Consider the following 25713-nt stretch of genomic DNA (forward strand, 5'->3'; position numbering starts at 1 on the left):
TTTATTTAATGATTTCGACTTCTATCTCATAATTTCGACTTTCTTATCTCATAATTATGACTGTTAATGTCATAATTATGACTATTTATCTCATGATTAATACTTCTTATCTAGGTTTTTTATTTATTTTCGTTAATACGAGTTTTTATCTTAAAATGTCCACTTTTTATCTCATAATTATGACCTGTTATTTGTAGTTATGACTTTTTATCTCATAATTTCGATGTTTTATTTTATTTTATTAATACGAGTTTTTATCTTATAATTGACTTTTTATCTCATAATTATGACTTTTTATTTAATGGTTTCGACTTTTATCTCATAATTTCGACTTTCTTATCTCATAATTATAACTGTTAATGTCATAATTATGACTATTTATCTCATAATCAATACTTCTTATCTAGTTGTTTTTTTTCGTTAATACGAGTTTTTATCTTAAAATGTATGTTGCTACAATGTCCACATTTTATCTCATAATTATGACCTGTTATTTCTAGTTATGACTTGTTATCTCATAATTTCGATTTTTTTATTGTATTTTATTAATACGAGTTTTTATCTTATAATTGACTTTTTATCTCATAATTATGACTTTTTATTTAATAGTTTCGACTTTTATCTCATAATTTCGACTTTCTTATCTCATAATTATAGCTGTTAATCAGAATCATAATGTCATAATTATACGAGTTTTTATCTTAAAAATTTCGACTTTTTACCTCATAATTATGACCCTTTTATTTCTAGTTGTGACTTTTTATCTCATAATTTAAATTTATTTATTTATTTCATTAATACAAGTTTTTAATAATAATTATGACTTTTTATCTCATAATTATGATTTACCTTAGGGGCATTTTTTTTTGGCGGAAGTAGTATGGAAGCCCGTAAATTTCAAAATAGCATTCGAGGGAAAATGAAAGATGTAAACAAGGGCTATCGTAAATGCTAAGGATTAAATGAATCTATGCTGGAATAAAATACTCACTATTGTGTAATATGACTTCAATGGCACTTTAATCCCACGACTTTTATCGTTCAGACAACGTAAAAAAAAAAAAAAAAGTGGCTTTTATTTCGTCAAAATCGTCAACGGAAGTCCGTCTTCTTCATGGATAGCGGGCGACATGGTGGTCATTTAAAGATGGCGGACTGTCTGGCGACACGCTTGGCAGCTCAGGAGGAGCAAATTCATGTCCTCGCCGGGGAAATCTCCGCTCTCCAGGAAGGACTCGCCCGGAATGTGGGCCCTGCGGGTGACGGGGAGGTCTCTCCGCAGCTGGAGGACCTGAGGTCGGAGAACGAAAAGCTGAAGTACCGGCTACTGCATCTCCGCCGCGGTCTGCAGGCGGAACTGGAGCTGGAGAAAGGTGGCGGAAATGTCAAGAAAGACGTGCAGACCAACAACAAAGCTGCTAAAAAGGTGCTAGATAACTATCAAAGGAATATAGAATAGAATAGAAAGTACTATATTGATCCCTGGGGGAAATTCAGCACCACAGTTCGCTCACAATAGACAAGAATAATAATACATAATATAATATATATAATATATTATATATAAAATATATAAATAATATAAATATATTCTACATATACTCTACATTTAAGTGCAGTCACATATAACACATATTTTATATGTGTTATAGACACGGGTCAAAGTAGTTTGACCACTACCTGAACAGATGAAGTCTATATTAAGTTGCCATGATGTCAATCACTGTTTAAATGGTGCAGGTGACCACCCCGGAAGCTAAAGCAAATGACAATAACAAGGAGAAGAAGCAGAAGAAAGAACAATCAAATGGATCAGCTGCAAAAGAGGTGACTATCCCACATAGTCATCTATTTTACCTACTCAGTGGCCTAGTGGTTAGAGTGTCCGTCCTCAGATCGGTAGGTTGTGAGTAGAGATGTCCGATATTATCGGCCGATAAATGCTTTAAAATGTAATATCGGAAATTATCGGTATCGGTTTCAACCTCCCGATATTCCCGGGAGACTCCCGAATTTCAGTGCCCCTCCCGAAAATCTCCCGGGGCAAACCATTCTCCCGAATTTCCACCCGGACAACATTATTGGGGGCGTGCCTTTAAGGCACTGCCTTTAGCGTCCTCTGCAACCTGTCGTCACGTCCGCTTTTCCTCCGTACAAACAGCGTGCCAGCTCAGTCACATAATATATGCGGTAGAGATGCGCGGATAGGCAATTGTTTCATCCGCAACCGTATCACAAAAGTCGTCATCCACCCGCCATCCACCCGAACCAACATTTTATCAAAACCACACCCACCCGCCACCGGCCCGTTGTTATATATCTAATATAGACGATGCAAGGCATTAGTGAGGTTAAAGAATATATGTATGTCGTCCCTATTTAAACAAAAATAAATTAAATAAATGATAATAATTGAATTATAATGAAAATAGAGGGTCGCGACGAACAAAGCAGGCTAAATAGCTTTACATTGTAGCCAATCGGAGATGCGCTTCACTTGAAAGCGAGGCCAAATAATTAACACACAGTAGTATATCTCCAATAGAAAAAAACCCACAATAAACAACGCAATTGCCTTAATTCCTTTGCATTGTAGTGCGCCCAAACAACACGTAACCATCACAATTATTCAGCTGACCGAACTCAATATAGGTTAGACATGGGCTTATTTGGTATAGCCTAGGTCAGTGGTTCTCAACCTTTTTTCAGTGATGTACCCCCTGTGAAAATGTTTTTAATTCAAGTACCCCCTAATCAGAGCAAAGCATTTTTTGTTGAAAAAAAGAGATAACGAAGTAAAATACAGCACTATGTCATCAGTTTCTGATTTATTAAATTGTATAACAGTGCAAAATATTGCTTATTTGTTGTGGTCTTTTGAACTATTTGGAAAAAAAGATATAAAAATAACTAAAAACTTGTTGAGAAATAAACAAGTGATTCAATTACAAATAAAGATTTCTACACATAGAAGTAATCATCAACTTAAAGTGCCCTCTTTGGGGATTGTAATAGAGATCCATCTGTATTCATGAACTTAATTCTAAACATTTCTTCACAAAAAAAGAAATCTTTAACATCAATATTTATGGAACATGTCCACAAAAAATCTAGCTGTCAACACTGAATATTGCATTTTTCACAGTTCTTTTTGACAGACATTTAAAAAAAATCTCACGTACCCCTTGGCATACCTTCAAGTACCCCCAGGGGTACGCGTACCCCCATTTGAGAACCACTGGCCTAGGTAACGTAGACTAATTCGTTTAACATATCCAACCGTATGTCTACTTCCTTTTTTTTTTAGCACTATGCAGGAATAAAATGGTATCTACAGTGCCAGGATTCAAGCGAGAGCGCCTGGCCTCTAAAATGCGCCCTGCTGCGCTGAAGGAGCGCTCACTTGCAGCGCTCAATTGTTGCTGGGACACATAGGATTCTCTTTATACATTTACTATGTATATATATTTCCGAATTGGTTCAACCGCCACCCGCCCGAATCTATTTAAAATCTATTTTTTTCGTCATTCATCCGCCCGACCCGCGGATTACCCGCGGACTCCGCGGGTGTGTCATCTCTAATATGCAGCTTCTACACACACACACATAAGTGAATGCAATTCATACTTGATCAACAGCCATACAGGTCACACTGAGGGTGGCCGTATAAACAACTTTAACACTGTTACAAATATGCGCCACACTGTGAACCCACATCAAACAAGAATGACAAGCACATTTCGGGAGAACATCCGCATCGTACCACAACATAAGCACAACAGCCAAATACACAAAACCCCTTGCAGCACTAACTCTTTCGGGACGCTAAAATATACACCCCCGCTACCAACAAACCCCGCACCCCCCAACCCCGCCCACCTCAATCCTATAGACTGGCTGCTATTAGCAATTGTGATTTTACATTGCGATTTCTGCAACTAAGCTGAATGTTACAATCAAACAGCTGGTGTGTAATAGGCACAATACTTACGATATAGACACTTTGTAGGGCACAACATGACACGTTCAGCTTCATGGAAAAAGCCTCTTCCTAGTTAGATGTTTCTACAATTAACCTTACTGCCGATGTTGCTTGGTCACACAGTTAAAAGCCTGGCCCGCTTATGTTACCGAGCGCCTCAGCCTCTACGAGGAACTGAAGAAGGAGAGTGACGCCCTCCTGGCCAAGAGAGCGACCAAAGGTAGTCCTATCACTGTGGAGCTGCCCGACGGGCGCAAGGTGACGGGCACATCCTGGGTCACCACCCCGTACCAGCTTGCCTGTGACATTAGGTAAGTGGAACTAGATTGAAGGTTCTGAATAACATTGCTCCGCTTTAATTGGTCTTTTTTTGTCCTACAGTCAGGGCCTGGCCGACAACGCGGTGATATCTCGCGTGAACGGGGTGCTGTGGGACTTGGACAGACCTCTAGAGCACGACTGCTCTTTGGAGATCTTACGCTTTGACAACGAGGACGCTCAGGCGGTAAGCAAACCTCAGTCAGACTTAATGCCGCTGCTAGCACGTTCTTATTTTCCTTGGTCTTTCAAGGTGTACTGGCACTCCAGCGCTCACATCCTGGGCGAGGCCATGGAACGCTTCTATGGAGGTTGTTTATGTTACGGACCCCCCATAGAGAACGGCTTCTACTACGACATGTTCCTGGATGAACAAAAGTAAGTGTGCACTGCAAAAAGTCAGTGTTCAAAAACAAGAAAAAACAAACAAAAATGAGGGGTATTTTATTCGAACTAAGCAAAATTATCTGCCAATAGAACAAGAAAATTCGGCTTGTCAAGACTTTCCGAAACAAGTAAAATTAGCTAACCTCAATGAACCCAAAAATACCTTAAAATAAGTATATTCTCACTAATAACAAGTGCACTTTTCTTGGTAGAAGAAAAAAATTAAGCCTTTTTGCTCAATATGTTGAAAAATATTCTTAAATGAAGTAAATGCTAGTGCCATTATCATCATGATTTTTTTTTCTTGCTTGAAGTAAGAAATTATTACTTTAAAAAAGTAGTTTTATACTCGTGAGTGTTGATGACACAGCTTTGCATCAGCTGATGTTCTAGTTTCAAGCATGTTTTACTCAATATAGGTCATCAAATCTCAACAACAAGCTGTAATATCTTACTGAGATCATTTAGGACCAAAACCCTTAAAACAAGTAAAACACTCAAACATAAAATCTGCTTAGGGAGAAGAATTATCTTATCAGACAGAAAATAAGCAAATATCAACCTTATTTGGGATATTTAATCTTACTTAGATTTCAGTTTTTGCAGTGTGGCCTTGGTACACGGAGTAGCTCACAAAAGTGGGAACACTCTTCACTTTTCCACAACCATTTTTTTTACAGTGGTCCCTCGTCACATAGAGCTTAAAATAGTGCAGCTTCACTACATCACAATTTTTTTCAAACGCTTATTGGCATTTTATTTGCATGTTAGGTCTTATTTATGTCCTATATGTATTCAAGTGCAGTAAGTGTCTTATTTTTTATGATTATGTTGTGGCAATCAGAGGTAGTCACTAGGGGTGCTCAAAAAAATTAATTCACAACCAAATCGCAATTTTTTTTCGTTCCGATTCTAAATGTCTTCATAATTTATGAGAATCTGATTTTAAAAAATACATACCGGTATATATTTATATACTTTTTTGCTTTTTCATTTTTTTAAGTAATATATTTTTGGATTAATAACATTAAAAACTATTACTAATATTACTATTGTTATTATTATTATTAATACTGTTGCCAGCTAGCAAGTATTCGCTAGCTGGCAACTCGTCCGCAAATCTCTAGCTAATAACTAGGGCGCAAATCGCTAACTGGCAACTAGTCCGCAAATCGCTGGCTAATAACTAAGGCGCAAATCGCTAACTGGCAACTAGTCCGCAAATCGCTAGCTAATAACTAGGGCGCAAATCGCTAACTGGCAACTAGAGCGTTAATCGCAAGCTGGCAACTAGTCCGCAAATCATTAGCTGATAACAAGAGTGCAAATCACTAGCTGGCAACTAGAGCATTAATCGTTAGCTGGCAACTGGTCCACTAATCGCTAGCTGGCAACTAGTCTGCAAATGACTAGCTGATAACTAGAGCGCAAATGACTAGCTGGCAACTAGAGCACTAAACGCTAGCTGGTAACTAGTCTGCAAATTGCTGGCAACTACAGTGATAATCGCTAGTTGGCAACTTGCATGCTAATCGATAGCTAGCAACTAGAGTGCTAATCGCTAGCTATCTTAAATGCTAACATGAATCCAGTAATATAGTTGCTTTGTGTTTGTTTGTTTTTTAACGTGCAAGGTACAGTATTTCTAAACAACACTACAGTGTGTTGGATCAATGTTAATGTGTATTAAAAACATTTACTTTTGTGGAAAAGTATTATATAAACACCTGCTCTAAAATATATCCAAGCTTACTTTCTATTGCTCAAATAGTTTCAATATGTCTTTCTATTGAATATAGTTTTAGTTTTTCATGTTTAAACAAGGCAGAGGGAAGTCTGGGCTTCTCTGCTTAGGCTGCAGCCCCCGCAACTCTTCTTCGGTTAAGCGGAAGAAGATGGTTGGTTGGATGGATGGATGTTTACAAAAGTTTTAATTATAATAGATGGAGTTTTTTCACCTTACTTTATATAGTCTTTTCTTATGAGAGCATAATGTTTTGTGTTTCAAATCCGTGAAGAAAATGACCCCGTTTAAAAAAAATAAAAAAAGGAAATGTTTTGTTATCGTCTCCAGAAGTGTGTCCAGCATGCAGTTTGGGGAGCTGGAGACTTTGTGCAAGAGTGTGGTGAAGGAGAAACAGCCCTTCGAGAGGCTGGAGGTTACCAAGGAGACACTGCTGAAGATGTTCAAGGTGAGGGAGACCGAGATGTACTCTTCTAAATAAGAAGCACAAGAACAAAGGAGACCTCCACCAAGGCTGAAATAGAAATGAGCACATGGCTACCTTCAATTGGAGTTTCATATCTTCCAGAAAGTTGCACAACGATTACCGTCTTTCACATTTAATGTGGATTTTCAGTTTTAATTGGCTCAAATATTGTCTGCCGCTTTAACACACGCCAGTCCTTAAATATTACTTTGCGTATTTAATTATAAATAAGTGAATTAAATATGAATTTAGTAAATATTGTATTTATTAAATATTGTTAAATATATAAATATTAATAACAATAATAAATACATTTTTAAATGAATGCCTTATCTCTAACAGGTGGCCAGATACCCACATGTGAATAAATGAATTATTTAATTTCAATCAGCATGTTTATACAAATTACATTTTTCTTTTTAAAAAAAACGTAGCTAAAGACTGTCACGATCTTGCTTTTATATGACCTAATCAACTTGCATTACATTAATATTGGCAAAACCCGAAAAAAGAATAATTAAAATAAATTCTTAATGTCATCTTACTATGACCTGAAACACAAGTGTCTTAATACATTAAAAAAAAAAAAACAGACTTTTTTTCTGTAGTTACTAAACACATTATTCACAAACATTTGTTTCAACATGCCAAAAGTTTGACAATTTTTGTTATTTCATCACAGCTGTTGCATAAATCCACTCCCAGTAAATGTCATTATCAAATCAATAAATTGAGTTAGATTGATTAATTCTGACCCCTTTGTAGATATCACAATTTATTTAATTTTCCTGGAGAAAATATCTGTATATCAATATTTACATATCGTAACGAATGATAGACATGACATTGCATATAAAAGCTGAATACATTTTATTTAAAAAATGTATTCATGCATTCCAAATAACTAACACAAAAATATGATATCTTAAAAAATTATTCTGAAATTTTTTTTTAAAACCAGGAATAATTATATCATTAACGTTAACGAAAAAATGCATTTCTACAGCTAAGGACTGCCTCTCAACCTGTCACTCTCTTCTGTTGAGTAGATAATAGAATAGGCGACAATAGAACACAGCTTAATTATCATTGTTGAAGAAACAACAGTGGACAAAAATAATAGTTTACCAAAAAAACATTACTGGCCGTATGAAGAAATATTGTAAGCCTTGGTGGAGGTTACTTTCTTGAATGTTTAGACAATTCTGTTCATGAGCTTTTTACGTCCTCCAGTACAACAAATTTAAGTGCCGCATCTTGAATGAAAAGGTCACCACGCCCACGACTACAGTCTACAGGTACAGTGTGTTTAACGGGTGTAACATCAGGTTGAATTATGACACAAATGAAATAAATGTCGTCATTGCTAAGTTTGTTGTCCCCTTATGGATGTTTGATAGGTGCGGACCCCTGATTGACCTCTGCAGGGGTCCACATGTGAGGCACACAGGCAAGATCAAGGCCATGAAGATCTATAAGGTGAGCTATTATGGAGTTTATTTGTGTCTTTATTATGAAAGCTTTTTTATGGACACCCAATTTATGTAACTGAATGTTTTGCGTTTGAATTTTGTGAAATGAAATATCAAATTATGCTGACAATTTCATTTAATAAAAAATTGTGAGACACGTGTGTGTAAAAATTCATTGTACAAAAATCCGGTGTATGAAAATATTATAGAAAAATAGATTCCTTGACTTACACGCAATGGGTCTTATGTTTTGAAGCAACAAAATTTAATTTTTATATTCTGAATTTTTTTACCATGAATTTTTATACAATGATTTTTTTTACACAGATTTTTAAAACACTATATTTTAGCAAACTGCATTTTTTTCCACACAGTTTTTCCCACACATTTTTATTCAATGAAATCATTAGCATAATTTGATGTAAAAAAATAAATTAAAATTAATTCCTTAATTTACCAGAAGTGAGTCTTGATTTTTGAAGCAACAAATATCTCTGCCCTGAATTTTTCTGCATTGAATTATTTTACTATTAAATTTCATAAATACTGTTTTTGTTTTGTACCAATTTTTTCTGCACTGAATTTGTATTTATTTTTTTACACGTTGAATGCTCACTGAGTGCTCACACATTTTATTTCAATTAAATTGTCAGCATAATGTGCTGTAAAAATATTCAGTTCACAAAATTCAAGTGCAAAAAATTAAGTTACATCAATTCAGTGTCCAAAAAAGCTTTTGTAATAAAGACACAAATTAACCCTCATACACTATATAGCATGTTTTTTATAAAGTGACCACAAATGTACACAGAATTGGGACCAGTAATCTGTCTATCCATCCATCCATTTTCTATTACTTGTCCCTGTATTCTTCTTTATTCAGAACTCTGCCACCTACTGGGAGGGTCGCTCCGACATGGAGACCCTGCAGAGGATCTACGGGATCTCCTTCCCCGACTCCAAGATGCTCAAAGAGTGGGAACGTTTCCAAGAGGAGGCCAAGAATAGAGACCATCGCAAGATAGGCAAAGTAAGTTGGCGTATGTTCAGAGTGCAATACCTTTTTGTACCAGCAGGAACCGCTTTTTTCCTTCGTTTTCAACTGCTGTGATTCATCTGCTTGCCCCAAATCGTTCCCGGCCTGGGAAGCACAGCAGAAACTCCCCAGTTGCCACTAATGACCACACGCTTCCATATTAATAGCTTGTGTTTTGTTGCATGCACTGTCATGCTGAGCAGACCTATTAGTCAGCATCCTTGAATTTCATATATTATTCAAATAATATATTTTTATCTGTACTTTTCCAGGACCAGGAGCTGTTTTTCTTCCATGATCTCAGTCCTGGGAGTTGCTTCTTCTTGCCACACGGAGCATACATCTACAACACCCTCACAGAGTTCATCAGGGTGAGCAACGTGGCCCAATCAATGTATTTTACAACCTTTGATATAATAATGTATAATTTTGCTTTTGAAGTTATGGGTGTACATGGAACAGAATGGAAATCGCAGTCAGGCCCAAAGGAAAAAATTAATTGGTCAAGCTTCATAGAGACCCGCCTCTATTATATGCTTTAAAAATGATGTAGCACATGTCAGCATTTTTAACAGGTGGAAAGAAATTGTCCTTCTTTTGAAAGATTCCAGGAATATTTTACCTCCCTGGGGTCAGAGGAAAAGTGCTGTCAAAATCGTATTAATTAATTTTTTCTATTTTTTTCCACTTTCAAAACTTAAATCTTTTATTCATCATCTTCGGCATGTACATTACTGATATTTACAACTAAATTAAAACAATATGTATGATTTTCATGCATGGATTGTCATCAAAAACGTATACTTAAGACTTTAAGGCAGAAGTGTCAAACTCAAGGCCACATGATTTGGCCCGCTACGGGATTTTTATGCGACCCATCACTAGATTTTTTTATGTAGACCAGCACATGATTTAATGTGATCCGCCATGTGTTTTTATGTAGCCCGTCACATGAATTTTACATGGCTTGCCATGTGAATAAAGTGGCCCGCCATGTGATTTTATGTTGCCTGTGTTCAGTTCGGTTCATTTATTTATTTAATTCATAAAAAATCGAACAAAGGAAGAAAAATAAAACAAACAAAAATAAAGCAATTAACATAACATTGTCCGTCATGTGATTTTATGTAACCCGTCACGTGATTTAAATAAGGCATGCCAGGTGATTTTATGTATCCCATACATCCAGCCATCTATCCATCTTCTTACGCTTATTCGAGGTCCTGGGTCTTCTCCGTGGCCTCCTACCGGTCGGACGTGCCCTAAACACTTCCCTAGGGAGGCGTTTGAGTGGCATCCTGACCAGATGCCCGAACCACCTCATCTGGCTCCTATCGATGTGGAGGAGCAGCGGCTTTACTTTGAGCTCCACCCTATCTCTAAGGGAGAGCCCCGCCACCCGGCGGAGGAAACTAATTTCGGCCGCTTGTACCCGTGATCTTGTCCTTTCGGGCATAACCCAAAGCTCATGACCATAGGTGAGGATGCGAACGTAGATCGACCGGTAAATTGACAGCTTTGCCTTCCAGCTCAGCTCCTTCTTCACCACAACGGATCGATACAGCGTCCACATTACTGAATTATTTATGTATCCCGTCATATTATTTTTTTACATGGCCCGCCACATGATTTATTGTGGCCATTCACGTGATTTTATGTTGCCTGTCATGTGATTTTATGTTCAGTTCAGTTAATTTATTTATTTCATTCCTAAAAAATCTAACAAAGTAAGAAAAAGAAAAATCAATCAATCAAAAATAAAACAATTAACATAACATTGCCTGTCAGGTGATTTTATGTGATGTCATGTAGCCCGTCGCATGATTTTATGTGACTTTTACACTACCGTTCAAAAGTTTGGGGTCACCCAAACAATTTTGTGGAATAGCCTTCATTTCTAAGAACAAGAATAGACTGTCGAGTTTCAGATGAAGTTCTCTTTTTCTGGCCATTTTGAGCGTTTAATTGACCCCACAAATGTGATGCTCCAGAAACTCAATCTGCTCAAAGGAAGGTCAGTTTTGTAGCTTCTGTAACGAGCTAAACTGTTTTCAGATGTGTGAACATGATTGCACAAGGGTTTTCTAATCATCAATTAGCCTTCTGAGCCAATGAGCAAACACATTGTACCATTAGAACACTGCAGTGATAGTTGCTGGAAATGGGCCTCTATACACCTATGTAGATATTGCACCAAAAACCAGACATTTGCAGCTAGAATAGTCATTTACCACATTAGCAATGTATAGAGTGTATTTCTTTAAAGTTAAGACTAGTTTAAAGTTATCTTCATTGAAAAGTACAGTGCTTTTCCTTCAAAAATAAGGACATTTCAATGTGACCCCAAACTTTTGAACGGTCGTGTACGTGACCTGCAAAAGGCTGGAAATACTCAAGCACTTTCTGGTTAAGTGTATTTGTTATCAAATTTGACAGAAGAATGTACTGCCTGCAAATGCATATGTTCTACACTTTTTAATATAATCCCATAAGGCAAGAAGATGTTCCAAACATTTTTTGGGTTGGTTATCAAAAATAGAGTTCAATATCTACTTGTCACCTTAACTTACTATTTCAAATTAAGTTTTCCATCAAATCTGTATGTGAAAAAAATATAACAATAAAAAACATTTGCCTATGCAAATTGTCTAAAGAAGATATATGGTTATATTCATAAATATTCATTGTTACAAGCAGCCCACTGAGGGTATCCATAATTGCAATGTGGCCCTCAATAAAAATGAGTTTGACATGGGTTCCTCTGCTCTTATAGCTTAAACATTTTGCTCAGCCTCATTCCTACTAATCAGAAGTATAATGTTTTTGTTCATTTTCTATTATGCTATATTTGTCATAACACCTAGTTACACATGAAAAACAAAATATGGATTATGAAGTACAGAATCAATAAAGAAAGGATGTTGATTTAATGTTTGAAAATGTTTTATCAGTAATGTTTCATAAACAACAACTCACACTTAGGTGCTTCTTCAGGAACCATTCATAGATGCTGTAAGGCACAATCATACACTATCACTTTCACCGTCCTCTGATTGTTTGAGATAGGCTCTGACTGTGAGGTCGTTAAACTTCAGACCACTTCCCGTTTAAACGTTGTGCAATCAGCAGGGTCTTTAACTCTCGGGAGTCTTTGACCTCGCGGATGTGGACGAGCCTAATAGGAGGCGTTACATGACGGCGCAGCCACAAAGGTGCTTTCTTTCCACTCAGGCAAAAGTGCAGACTTTAAACAGCCTGTGAGTCTTTAAATGGTGAAAGGCGGTCACGTTAATGCTGATTTATGATAATGTTTATGATTTTGTAATTGTGTCGTGTTATTTCTCTTTTGCACTTTTGGTGCAGGAAGGCAAAGAAAACGGAAAGGAAGCATGACTGTAGGGGTGTCTTAAAATAGTCGACTATTTGGCAATTTGATTTGGAGGAGTCTGATTCGACTATCAACATTGCAGTTGAATTGTCGGACATCGATGTAGGTAGTTGAGTACCCAAGGCGTACAGTGCAGGTGTGTTGGGAGGATATTACAAGATGGTGGACACGTTGGCTTATACTAGACCGAATCCCCCCATCAGGGGTGTAGCACGCTGTGCCACCACAAGCCTCGGCCTGGTGCGATACGCCAGAAATTGGAAAGCTTCGATCAGTTTGCTCGGGCAGGAAGCCTCCCTCACTGCTCGCCACTGCCAACGGCGGTGATGCTTCTGCTTGTTTCCATACAGTAACTTTGCCACGGAGTTTACTTCCTCTAGATCAGTGTTTTTCAACCACTGTGCCGCTAGTGTGCCGTGCGATACAGTCTGGTGTGCCGTGGGAGATTATCTAATTTCACCTATTTGGGTTAAAAATATTTTTTGCAAACCAGTAATTATAGTCTGCAAATGATGTGTTGTTGAGTGTCGGTGCTGTCCAGAGCTCGGCAGAGTAACCGTGTAATACTCTTCCATATCAGGCGGTAGCAACCGGTAGCTAATTGCTTTGTAGATGTCGGAAACAGCGGGAGGCAGTGTGCAGGTAAAAAAGTGTGTAATGCTTAAACCAAAAATAAACAAAAGGTGAGTGCCCCTAAGTAAAGGCATTGAAGCTTGGGGAAGGCTATGCGGAACGAAACTAAAACTGAATTGGCTGCAAAGTAAACAAAAACAGAATGCCTGACTACAGCAAAGACTTACTGTGGAGCAGAGACGGCGTCCACAATGTACATCCGAACATGACATGACAATCAACAATGTCCCCACACAGACGGATACAAACAACTGAAATATTCTTAATGGCTAAAACAAAGTAGATGCGGGAAATATCGCTTAAAGGAAGACATGAAACTGCTACAGGAAAATACCAAAAAAAAAAGAGAAAAAGCCACCAAAATAGGAGCGCAAGACGAGAACTAAAGCACTACACACAGGAAAACAGCAAAAAACTCAAAATAAGTCATGGCGTGATGTGACAGGTCGTGACAGTACACCTACTTTGAGACAAGAGTTATAGTGATGCATGGTTGGTTATGGTTTAAATTCATATCCAACAATTGCAACAATGACTTTTTAGGGTCAACTGAGTTTTGTTTTTTAATGATTTCTGCTGGTCGTGTGCCTCTGGATTTTTTCAATGCTAAAAATGTGCCTTGGCTCAAAAAACATGACCTAAGACCATACTTGCCAACCCTCCCGAATTTTCCGGGTGACTCCCGAATTTCTGCGCCTCTCCTGAAAATCTCCCGGGACAACCATTCTCCCGAATTTCTCCCGATTTACAGCCGGACTTAAGGCACACCCTCTCCAGGTCCGTGCGGACCTGACTGAGGACAGCCTGTCGTCATGTCCGCTTGTCCAACCAAAAAGTAACCACAGAACACTGTACCGTATAGTGTTCTGTGGTTACTTTTTGGTTGGCCAACGGTTTACGTTGTATTGCGCACCCTGACGGCAAGTGTGTGAGTCGGTTCTGAAGTATGAAGTAAAGAGACTCCAAAAAAAACCCAGAATATTACACTGCCCATACCTACGCTCCTTCAAAGGCTGTGCTACTGGCTGCAAAGCATTGCACTTTCAAATACAACAATGAGTAGAGAGGAGTGTTGTGTGTGTATATGTGTAAATAAATGAACACTGAAATTCAAGTATTTCTTTTATTTATATGTATATATATATATACCTACTCAGTGGCCTAGTGGTTAGAGTGTTCGCCCTGAGATCGGTAGGTTGTGAGTTCAAACCCCGGCCGAGTCATACCAAAGACTATAAAAATGGGACCCATTACCTCCCTGCTTGGCACTCAGCATCAAGGGTTGGAATTGGGGGTTAAATCACCAAAAAATAATTCCCGGGCGCGGCACCGCTGCTGCCCACTGCTCCCCTCACCTCCCAAGGGGTGAACAAGGGGATGGGTCAAATGCAGAGGACAAATTTCACCACACCTAGTGTGTGTGTGACAATCATTGGTACTTTAACTTTAACTTTATCTTTATAATATATATATATATATATATATATATATATATATATATATATATATATATATATATATATATATATATATATATATATATATATATAAGAAATACTTGAATTTCAGTGAATTCTAGCTATAAATATACTCCTCCCCCCTTAACCCCGCCCACCTCACCCCCGCTGCCTTACCTAAGGACTTTGCCTTTGAGCTATCCATTGAAAATCACGGCAACAGCAGTGGCTGCAATTGATATCACAGCTCCAAAACCATGGAAACTTAAATCAGAATAGTTTTAATTGCCATTGTTTGAGAGCGGGTTCGCAAACTAGGAATTTTACTTGGTGCAATCGTGCAACATAAAACACATATAACAGAATAGAATAACATGAGCTGTAAACTGAGCTATCAGATCTTGTTATTGTTCATATGCCTGATGGCCGAGGGGAAAAAACTGTTCAGGTGCCGTGAGGTGTGGATCTGGATGGACCGTAGTCTCCTGCCTCAAAGTAGAGTCTCACGGACGATACTTTACGAGAATTATGGCTCATGACGCAAAACACCCTTTAATGGAAACGCCCACTAGTCGCAAATGTACTCTGTCAAAATGTTAAATCTCTTTTATTTTGCAAAAAACTGCGATGGAAACACAGCTACTGACACCACTATTCCTGTTGGTAGAAAAAAGCCTGTCATCAATTACTCACCGCATGAACAGTCATTTGGTTGCAGAGGGGCAGAGGTCAAGGTGATCCAACTGTGGTATCAATATTACATCATGGCTTCGGAAAGCCAACACAAGCCTGACTTTTTCTGGATAATCTACAATGTTCCACTTTTTTGACATAGATAAACACTTGTTTTTCAATAGGACACAATAGTTTAATTAAAACTGCCTGTCCTAGCTTTGAAGGTAAATACTTATTATAACTAGTACATGTAACTTGCCCAATGTTGTAATACACGATGTAAACATGAAAAAACAACAACTCAATGAACCATTTTTAATGTGAATTATTGACACTGAACACTAAAAATTAACCTGAATTCCAAAGAGTTGAAGACAAGTTATGTTTTAACAGTGTATGGACGTATAGTGTAACTTGTCCCTGTGACATATTTCCTGGCTGACAACATGGACGACTTTCACAGCAGACAAGGCCAAGACGGTCTCATGGTACACAGGCGGTGGTGTAAGATCATTAGCGCGTGGCTTCAGTCTGTTGCAGTGTGAGGGAGTGCGTCACTTTCGCTAGCTTTCCCGCGTGGCTCTCAAGGATGCATGGCTGCTGGGCTTTGCTGGTCCTCTTGTAAAAAAAAAAAGTACCAACATCCAAGAAAACACTTGGATTATGTTTTTTTTATATACATTACAGGCCAAAAGTTTGGACACACCTTCTCATTCAATGTGTTTTCTTTATTTTCATGACTATTTACATTGTAGATTGTCCCTGAAGGCATCAAAACTACGAATGAACACGTGGAGTTATGTACTTAATAAAAAAAAGGTGAAATAACTGAAAACGTGTTTTATATTCTAGTTCCTTCGAAATAGCCACCCTTTGCTCTGATTACTGTTTCGCACACTCTTGGCATTCTCTCAATGAGCTTCAAGAGGTAGTCATCTGAAATGGTTTTCACTTCACAGGTGTGCATGAAGCTCATCGAGAGAATGCCAAGTGTGTGCAAAGCAGTAATCGGAGCAAAGGGTGGCTATTTTGAAGAAACTAGAATATAAAACATGTTTTCAGTTATTTCACCTTTTTTTGTTAAGTACATAACTTCACATGTGTTCATTCATAGTTTTGATGCCTTCAGTGACAATCTGCAATGTAAATAGTCATGAAAATAAAGAAAACGCATTGAATGAGGAGAAGGTGTGTCCAAACTTTTGGCCTGTACTGTATGTATGTAATATACACTACCGTTCAAAAGTTTGGGGTCACCCAAACCATTTTGTGGAATAGCCTTCATTTCTAAGAACAAGAATAGACTGTCGAGTTTCAGATGAAAGTTCTCTTTTTCTGGCCATTTTGAGCGTTTAATTGACCCCACAAATGTGATGCTCCAGAAACTCAATCTGCTCAAAGGAAGGTCAGTTTTGTAGCTTCTGTAACGAGCTAAACTGTTTTCAGATGTGTGAACATGATTGCACAAGGGTTTTCTAATCATCAATTAGCCTTCTGAGCCAATGAGCAAAAACGTTGTACCATTAGAACACTGGAGTGATAGTTGCTGGAAATGGGCCTCTATACACCTATGTAGATATTGCACCAAAAACCAGACATTTGCAGCTAGAATAGTCATTTACCACATTAGCAATGTATAGAGTGTATTTCTTTAAAGTTAAGACTAGTTTAAAGTTATCTTCATTGAAAAGTACAGTGCTTTTCCTTCAAAAATAAGGACATTTCAATGTGACCCCAAACTTTTGAACGGTAGTGTGTATATATATATATATATATATATATATATATATATATATATATATATAATTTCTATATCTCGGTCTAGCAGTCGCATTTGCAACCAACTGTAATCTTTTAATGCTAGACATAGGGAGACCAGAAAATAATACGTTACAGTAATCGAGACGAGACGTAACGGACGCATGAAGACTGATCTCAGCATCGCTGGTGGACAAAATGGGATACATTTTAGCGATATTACGAAGATGAAAGAATGCACTCTCAAACTGTAATTGTACACTGTAAAAATGACACTAGATCTTATGGTGAAAAAAAATGGCAGCTCAGTTGCCAGAATTTTACTGTAAAAGATCTATAGTACATTTACAGTAATAGGCAGTAAAAAACACCGTAAATTTTACAGTAAAATTGTGATGACTAAGCTGCCGTTTTTTTACTGCAAATCTAAAGTTTTTTTTGACAGTGTATGTACAAAAACAAATCAAATGCATAGCAGTGTTTCCCACACATTCATTTATTTGTGGCGGCCCGCCACAAAAGAATTACGTCTGCCACAAATAAAAAAAATAAAATAAATTATTATTTTTTTTTTTTTTTTTTGTCCTCTCCAGCTTCTCAGGCAAATCATATAGTTGATGTAGATGCCCATATCGGCTGTTCAGATTTACTTTACAAAAGAGAAGTGTAGGATACTTCTCTTGTTGCCTTATTTGTATTTGACTTTATTAAATGTATTTATATTAGAAACACAACATGTGTATATAACAAAGGGTGCAAAGTCTGCAGGCAGTAGGAAACACATGGTTAAGCGTAGGGAGTAAAACTGATGGCAGTCTAAAGTTCAAGCTTTTTGGAGCTCTTTGTTCAGTGGATCAGATGTTTGATGAAGCTCTGTGTCTATCTACCACCACTACTGTTTTCTGTTTATTTGGTACTGACTGGCAGGACACCTCTGCCTCTGTTTCACTTTATGTTGCTGGTAAATAGTATGGTTGTAGTAGTAGGCTAAAGTTAAATTATTTAGTATGCACTAATTAAAGTGGCAGAGCTTTATGAGACATTTTAGCTTTTATATTTTATAAGATATTTTTTGTAAGAACCACCATTAATAAATATATTTCAGTGAATAACTTATTGTTCAAATCTGTATATAAATATGTACATAAAGTGTTGTAATTATATTGTAAAATGGATGGATGGATGGATGTCCGTTTAAAACAAAACTGTTATTATTAATTAGTAAGTATACATTTTTTTAGCCTTTTTAGAGAAAATCATATCATTGTAGTAAATTATGCAAATTACTCGATGATGTCATGGTGACCACGCCCATAGCCACGTCCATAGCCACGCCCCCACCGCCACAGGTATCTTGGCAGTTTATGGGAAACACTGCGTAGGCAATTGTTTCATATGAGTTGAATCCATATAAATGTATGTTCATAAATTAGTCAGGGTTACAAGCGGCCCCCTGAGGGCAGGCAAAACTGCGATGTGGCCCTCAGTGAAAACCAGTTTGACACCCCTGAACTAAGGTGTTTCTGTAGCTTGTTTACTTCAGATGCCTTCAGTACTCATTTGTAATACTAATGGTGTTCCTCAAGGCTCCGTTTTAGGTCCTATTCAACTGGTGGCCCACAAGTTTAGTTAAAAAAAAAACTCCAGTATATTTGCAGCAGATTGTTATTAACACTAGAGTGCTGTCATTGATATATTTGACTTGCTTTTTTGCTGAAAGTCTTTAGAAACATCAGAGCGCTCCTGTAACTCTGATAGAATAAATACACCAAAATCAAATGTCTTCTGTAGAGGACGCTAATTCTCTGGAGTATACAAAACAAGACTAATAGTGAAGAGAGAATTCTGGCCCCCGGGTCCTTTAGTTGTCTGGAAATGTGGCCCCTCTAGGTCAAAAGTCATAATGGTGGACACTTACTGTGCCACTGGTACTGAAAACTGAGTGTTTGGTTCTAGGGCGAGTACTGGAGAAGAGGCTTCCAGGAAGTGGCCTCCCCCAACATCTACAACAGCAAACTATGGGAGACGTCAGGCCACTGGCAGCACTACAGTGAAAACATGTTCTCTTTTCCCGTGGAGGAGGACACCTTCGCGCTCAAACCCATGAACTGCCCTGGCCACTGGTGAGCTGGACAACAAACCACCCGTGTCGAGCCATCTTTTGAATTCCATTTTTTCTGTTGCAGCTTGATGTTCGGGCACAGGCCTCGCTCCTGGAGGGAACTCCCTCTCAGGTTTGCTGATTTCGGGGTCCTCCACCGCAACGAGCTGTCCGGTACACTCACCGGGCTGACCAGAGTGCGACGATTCCAGCAGGACGACGCCCACATTTTCTGCACCATGGATCAGGTAACTAACATCTTTTTCTCTAGGTAAACAAATAACACTTGACTATGAGTTCCTTCTACAATATTACGGCCTAACCACAGAGGTGCAATGCCCCCTTTTGGAATTCCTTTGTCTTTTTATTGTTGCTATGAAACTTAAATGCCTTTTTTGGCAGCTTTTTTGGGGAGTTTTACCTATCATTCCCAATCCATTTGTAAGACAAAAACACTTTTTTTTGTATGCATTCGAATTTGTAATATAAAGTAAGTTTGAGGTGGCTAACAATGCAACTATTGGGAGTACTCCACTGTGCCTATAGAGCCGCCTAAGAACATCCAAAAACCGCCAAAAATACTACACTTACATGCCGTAACCTGAGTGCTAACCAAGAATTAGCAATATTGTTAATATTAGCGCTAATGCAGAGGAACTACTTTTAGCGGCGTCGTGAGCTGTTGTATCCCTTCAGAGCTGGTGAAAGTTAATTCTAGATTATAAATCATGCATCACACTTTTATAGTAGAAGTTGTGGCCATGAACCGAAAAGTAGGTCAACTGACATTCAACTCTTAGACCGGACATGGCGAGAAAGACAAGAAAAGACGCACGTTTGCGACACCTTTTTATTTTTTTTTAATATCGTGAGGATTATGATTAATTCTTCATCCAAACAAGAAGACATAAACGTTCCATTGGTCGGCATCCCAGTGAGAGAAGACATTGTAGAGTAAGTCATTTGTTTTATTATGTTCATAGTTTGTTTTTTATGTTTAGCACTTAGCGATAGTGTTACTTGCGGGATCTGTCTAGCATTCTGCTTCTAAAACTATGGAACTCATCCTCCGTATATTCAGACTCAAAAATATAAGATTTTGGCTCATCGTTTGTTCCAAAGTAGTCGTTGTTGTCTCTCATGAAGTGTGCCATGATTAGTAATTGTTGTTGTAAATAGTGAACGTTGTGATGCGTTTGTGAAATTAATAAGCCGCTGTATGCTTAAATTGTCCAAAATATGCACATATTTCATGTTATTATTGCCTGTTACTACATACAGTATGTATATAAACTGTTGATGAAGGTTTTTGGAGGTTTTTTAGAGCGCTTTATAGGTGGAATAAAGCAAATCTCATTAACCCCATTGTTAAACTTCTGCTAGCGTTTATTTAGGAGTTACGAGTAAATATAAGTGTTCTTGTCTCAAATAAGGATTGTGAATAAAAGGCTAAATTCCCCCCAAAAAGTGCAAATCCTCTTAAAACTCTTGTTTTTGCTTTGCTGCTGTTGCTATTGTCTTGTATACTGTGTATGGTGTTGCTGCTATTGGAACCTCAGAGGATCAATATAATTATATCTGATTTAATCTACTGTAAAATCTTTGTTTGCAGGTTTTGGAACACCCTTTTTGTTTTGTTGTTGAACAACATGCCCTGTATTGACTAATACCACATACTGTATGCAAAAGATGTTAAATGCCATCATCGATTCATGCTTTTAACGTTTCTCCGTCAGATCGAGTCCGAGATGAAGGGCTGCCTGGACTTCCTGCGCTGTGTCTACGATGTGTTCGGCTTCTCTTTCCAGCTTCATCTCTCCACTCGTCCAGAGAAGTACCTCGGTGACATCGCTGTGTGGAACCAGGCTGAGAAGGTATCTAATAAGGCCAAAGCCAAGAACAGAGTGCATTTTCAGTGTGATATCTTTTAATGAGAGAGTCGCTATTTAAGTCATCTAATGATGATTACTGCTTCCCATTGAGATCCCCTTTGATGCTTTTCCATTTGTAACGCTGACTCATCCTTGCTAGCAACTGGAAAACAGCCTCAATGAGTTTGGGGAGCCTTGGAAGCTCAACCCAGGAGACGGAGCTTTCTACGGTCCCAAGGTCGGTGCCTTATGAACATATTTCGCAGTCTCTCTAGAACGTACACCAACATTACAGAGATATGTGCTGTTATAGATTGACATTAAGATCAAAGATGCCATTGGACGTTACCACCAGTGTGCAACCATTCAACTGGACTTCCAGCTTCCCATCCGTTTCGACCTGACCTTTGTGGGGTGAGTCGCTTTGTCGAAACTTAGACGCTCTGCACACGCTTTGTTTTAGTACACTAAGGATTACTCATTGTGGAGATGCTTTTCAGTACTGACTAACAGACTGAAAAAAATCATAATTTCACCCCTTTTTTGACTTTGTCACCAACTCTATGAGCGACCTCAAAGACTAATTTACTGGTCAACTCATTGACGGACTTGCAATGAATCATTGACTGACTGCTAGTTGCTGACTCGGTGAAAGGCTATTGATTAGCGATTCCCACGTCAACAACCCCTAGAAGAAAAAGGAAGTTTACAGTCACAGTACGACTTTTAATACTGCTTTTTGTTGTGATTTTTTTACAGGAAGGACGGTGACGACCGTTCTCGTCCGGTCATCATCCATCGTGCCATTTTGGGCTCCGTAGAGAGGATGATCGCCATCTTGACTGAGAACTACGCAGGGAAATGGTGAGTTGTCTCCTAAGCTAACTGTAAGAAAATGTATTGGACAAGATTAAATAAAGCTGTTGTCGAAGAATTCAGCTTATCTGTCTCTTTGCCAGGCCTCTGTGGATCTCTCCACGCCAGGTGATGGTTGTGCCCGTCAACCCTTCCTGTGAGGACTATGCCAAAAAGGTGAGTCCCGCTTGAAGGAACTGTAGTATTTATGATGTAGCCCAAAACAAACTGACACATACTCATCCAATTAGGTTTGTAAGCAGTTCACAGACTCCGGTATGATGGCCGACGTTGACCTGGACTCTGGATGCCTTTTGAATAAGAAAATCCGCAACGCTCAGCTGGCCCAATACAACTTCATTCTCGGTAGGGAAATACTTTTATTAGTCAAACTGTAGGGTAACTTTGTATGTAGTATGAAGTATGAACCCAAAAATAAAAAAACACCACACCTCCAATTACGGTAAATGATAAGTTGTTACCACTCGGTGGCCATTATTATGTTTACGATGTGATCTGATACAAGCAGTAGAAGTCTTTACCCCACACACTACAGCAGACATGGTACAGTGGAACCTCGATTTGCAAACCTAATTGGTTCTTGAATGGGTTTGTATACTGAATCAAATTTCTTCATAAGAAACAATGTTAAAATTGAATAATTGTTTCCTGCCTCGACAAAAGTCCATATTTTAGTGAAGGTGTGTACACACTTTGAACACAATATAAAGTGCTAAACATTACTGTATATTCTACAAACATGACAAGCTCAACGTTCTTTTTATTAACAATTGATTGATTGATTGAAACTTTTATTACTAGATTGCACAGTTCAGTACATATTCCGTACAATTGACCGCTAAATGGTAACATCCGAATAAGTTTTTCAACTTATTTAAGTCGAGGTCCACGTAAATCAATTCATGGTAAGCTGAACAAGCCAAAAGAACCTGAACAATGCACTGCTCTGACAACACACACACACAGAAGTCCTTTTGGTGCCCTCACAAATTATCCGAAATCACAAAAATCCTTAACTTTAACAACCAGATTTCTAATATAATAAACTTTTTTTTTTTTAAAGTTAAATCCACAATATTAACATCGGCGGAGGAACTGAAGAGAAAGCAGTAAACTGAGGGACAGAACAAAGGGGTTTGGGGGCATGTGTGTGCCTTGAAAGTTGAGTGGCAATGTCTTTTCCTCTGCTGTGAAATAGGTCTTCTCTGGCATATTTTTCCAGAAAAGTCCGATCTCATCACATCTAAAACTTGCTGTGGTACAAAGCCTGCTTAGGCAATTATTCCATGTTTGTGAGCGCCATTAATGTACTCCTTGCAAATACCGTATTTTCCGCACTATAAGGCGCACCGGATTATAAGTCGCACCTTCAATGAATGGCCTATTTTAAAACTTTGTTCGTATATAAGGTGCACCGCATTATAAGGCGCATAGAATAGACGCTACAGTAGAGGCTGGCGTTACGTTATGCATCCCGTAGTTGCGAGACCTGTTGTGGCTCAATATTGGTCCATATATAAGGCGCACTGTCAGCTTTTGAGAAAATTGGAGGTTTTTAGGTCCGCCTTATAGTGCAGAAAATACGGTAGTCTTTTTTTAAACTCCCCATTCTTATTTCCACGCTGGTCTGTTTCATTTTTGGGACTTATATTGAGTTAGCAAAATGGACAAAACTTGTCAAAAGGCGAAAAAACACACTAAAGCACTATGCCCTGCTGTTTTTCTTGCAGGCGTAACACAAAATGAATGAAGTGTTCGTTGAGCACATTTGGTTCGATCTAAAAGTTCGTAAATCGAAAAGTTTGCAAATAGAGGGCTTTGTAAATCGAGGTTCCACAGTCTCTGTGAAGCTGACATATAAGAAGGGGTATAAAGACTAACGTTGTTACCGGTAATTGGTGGAACGTTTGTTCCAACATTTATGTTCCTCACAGTAGCTGTTGTGCATTTTGGTGTGAGCCGTTTGTTTTGTCCCGCCTCGGCAGTGGTCGGCGAGAAGGAGAAGGTGACTGGCAGCGTCAACGTACGTACGAGAGACAACAAAGTGCACGGGGAACGCTCATTAGCAGAGGCGCTGGCCCGCCTGACCCTCTTCAAGAATGCCCGTTGTCGAAACGCGGAGGAGGAGTTCTGAACAACGATCGATGACTCACATAAAAGTGTTACAGGGAAAGTGGATTACACAGGACAAGAAACAGGACATCTACTGGGCTTTAAAGGCTGTGTGCCAGTTTATAATGAAACACTTTTTGTATGTGGGCCACTGTGACGAAAAGTGTGTGTTATGAAGGCTGAACACATAATCAATGTGCCTCTTTTTTGAGCAAAAAATAAATCACTTGCTGAAATAAAATGTGGTTTTTTTTGCACAAATATTGATGGATTTTACAAGAAGTACTGTAAATGCGTTGATGGGCTCACTGTGTAGCCAGATAAGGTTTACACAAATAAACCACTTTTACGATCGATACAGTATAGCTATTCGACACCACTGAAAACTACAAGCAGGATAATGCAACCGTCCATTTTCTATACTGCTTGTCCTCATTAACTGACTTGGGGCAAGAGGCGGATAATACATATGTTATTAATATAGTGACAGTATAAATTACAAATGCTGTCAAGACAATTTTTGACTGATTTTATGACTTATTACTGACCGAGATGTAAAGTATAAAAACTCTTACATATTTTATAACCACAATAATCAACTTTGATATGAATGTGGCTGTTTAATTATGAAAAAGATCATATTTTTGAGAAAAACTGTGTTTTTGTTGCATCAGATCTCTTTTTTTTTAAACCAATATGACATTGCTGTATTAGATCTGTGCTTGAGTTGTTTTCATGTGATTTTGGTTTGATTGATTGATTGAAGCTTTTATTAGTAGATTGCACAGTACAGTGCATATTCTGTACAATTGACCACTAAATGGTAACACCCAAATAAGTTTTTCAACTTGTTTAAGTCGGGATCTTTCTGATTTATTAAATTGTTTAACAGTGCAAAATATTGCTCATTTGTAGTGGTCTTTCTTGAACTATTTGGAAAAAAATATATAAAAAGAACAAAAAACTAGTTGAAAAATAAACAAGTGATTCAATTATAAATAAAGATTTCTACACATAGAAGTAATCATCAACTTAAAGTGCCCTCTTTGGGGATTGTAATAGAGATCCATCTGGATTCATGAACTTAATTCTTAACATTTCTTCACAAAAAAAGAAATCTTTAAAATCAATATTTATGGAACATGTTAAAAAAAAATCTAGCTGTCAACACTGAATATTGCATTGTTGCATTTCTTTTCACAGTTATTTTTGACAGACATTGTAGGTCGAGGGTCAAACCATCATGGCATGGGGGAAACTCTGGGTTTATGGTAATGAATGGAATAGCCTACTTGATTTGATGTTCAGTTTATGAACTTACATTCATATTTTGTTGAAGTATTATTCAATAAATATATTTATAAAGGATTTTTGAATTGATGCTATTTTTAGAATATTTAAAAAAAATCTCACGTACCCCTTGGCATACCTTCAAGT

The 25713-nt window shown here is 38.0% G+C and overlaps 1 protein-coding gene across 1 annotated transcript; it reads left to right on the forward strand.

Moving 5' to 3' along the window:
• Positions 1–1100: 1100 nt before the first annotated feature.
• LOC133631182 (threonine--tRNA ligase 1, cytoplasmic-like) lies at positions 1101–25152 on the forward strand. Its single transcript, XM_062023327.1, has 19 exons — positions 1101–1426; positions 1741–1827; positions 4106–4293; positions 4364–4487; positions 4554–4678; positions 6762–6879; positions 8131–8195; positions 8298–8376; positions 9253–9399; positions 9678–9776; positions 19273–19439; positions 19503–19665; positions 21154–21291; positions 21449–21526; positions 21602–21702; positions 22048–22152; positions 22248–22320; positions 22395–22509; positions 24150–25152. The coding sequence occupies exons 1-19, from the start codon at positions 1115–1117 to the stop codon at positions 24296–24298; spliced, it is 2433 nt and encodes an 810-aa protein (XP_061879311.1). The 5' UTR covers positions 1101–1114; the 3' UTR covers positions 24299–25152.
• Positions 25153–25713: the final 561 nt, after the last annotated feature.

The sequence above is a fragment of the Entelurus aequoreus genome, linkage group LG02 (genome assembly GCF_033978785.1).
Source record: "Entelurus aequoreus isolate RoL-2023_Sb linkage group LG02, RoL_Eaeq_v1.1, whole genome shotgun sequence".
Taxonomy (NCBI): domain Eukaryota; kingdom Metazoa; phylum Chordata; class Actinopteri; order Syngnathiformes; family Syngnathidae; genus Entelurus; species Entelurus aequoreus.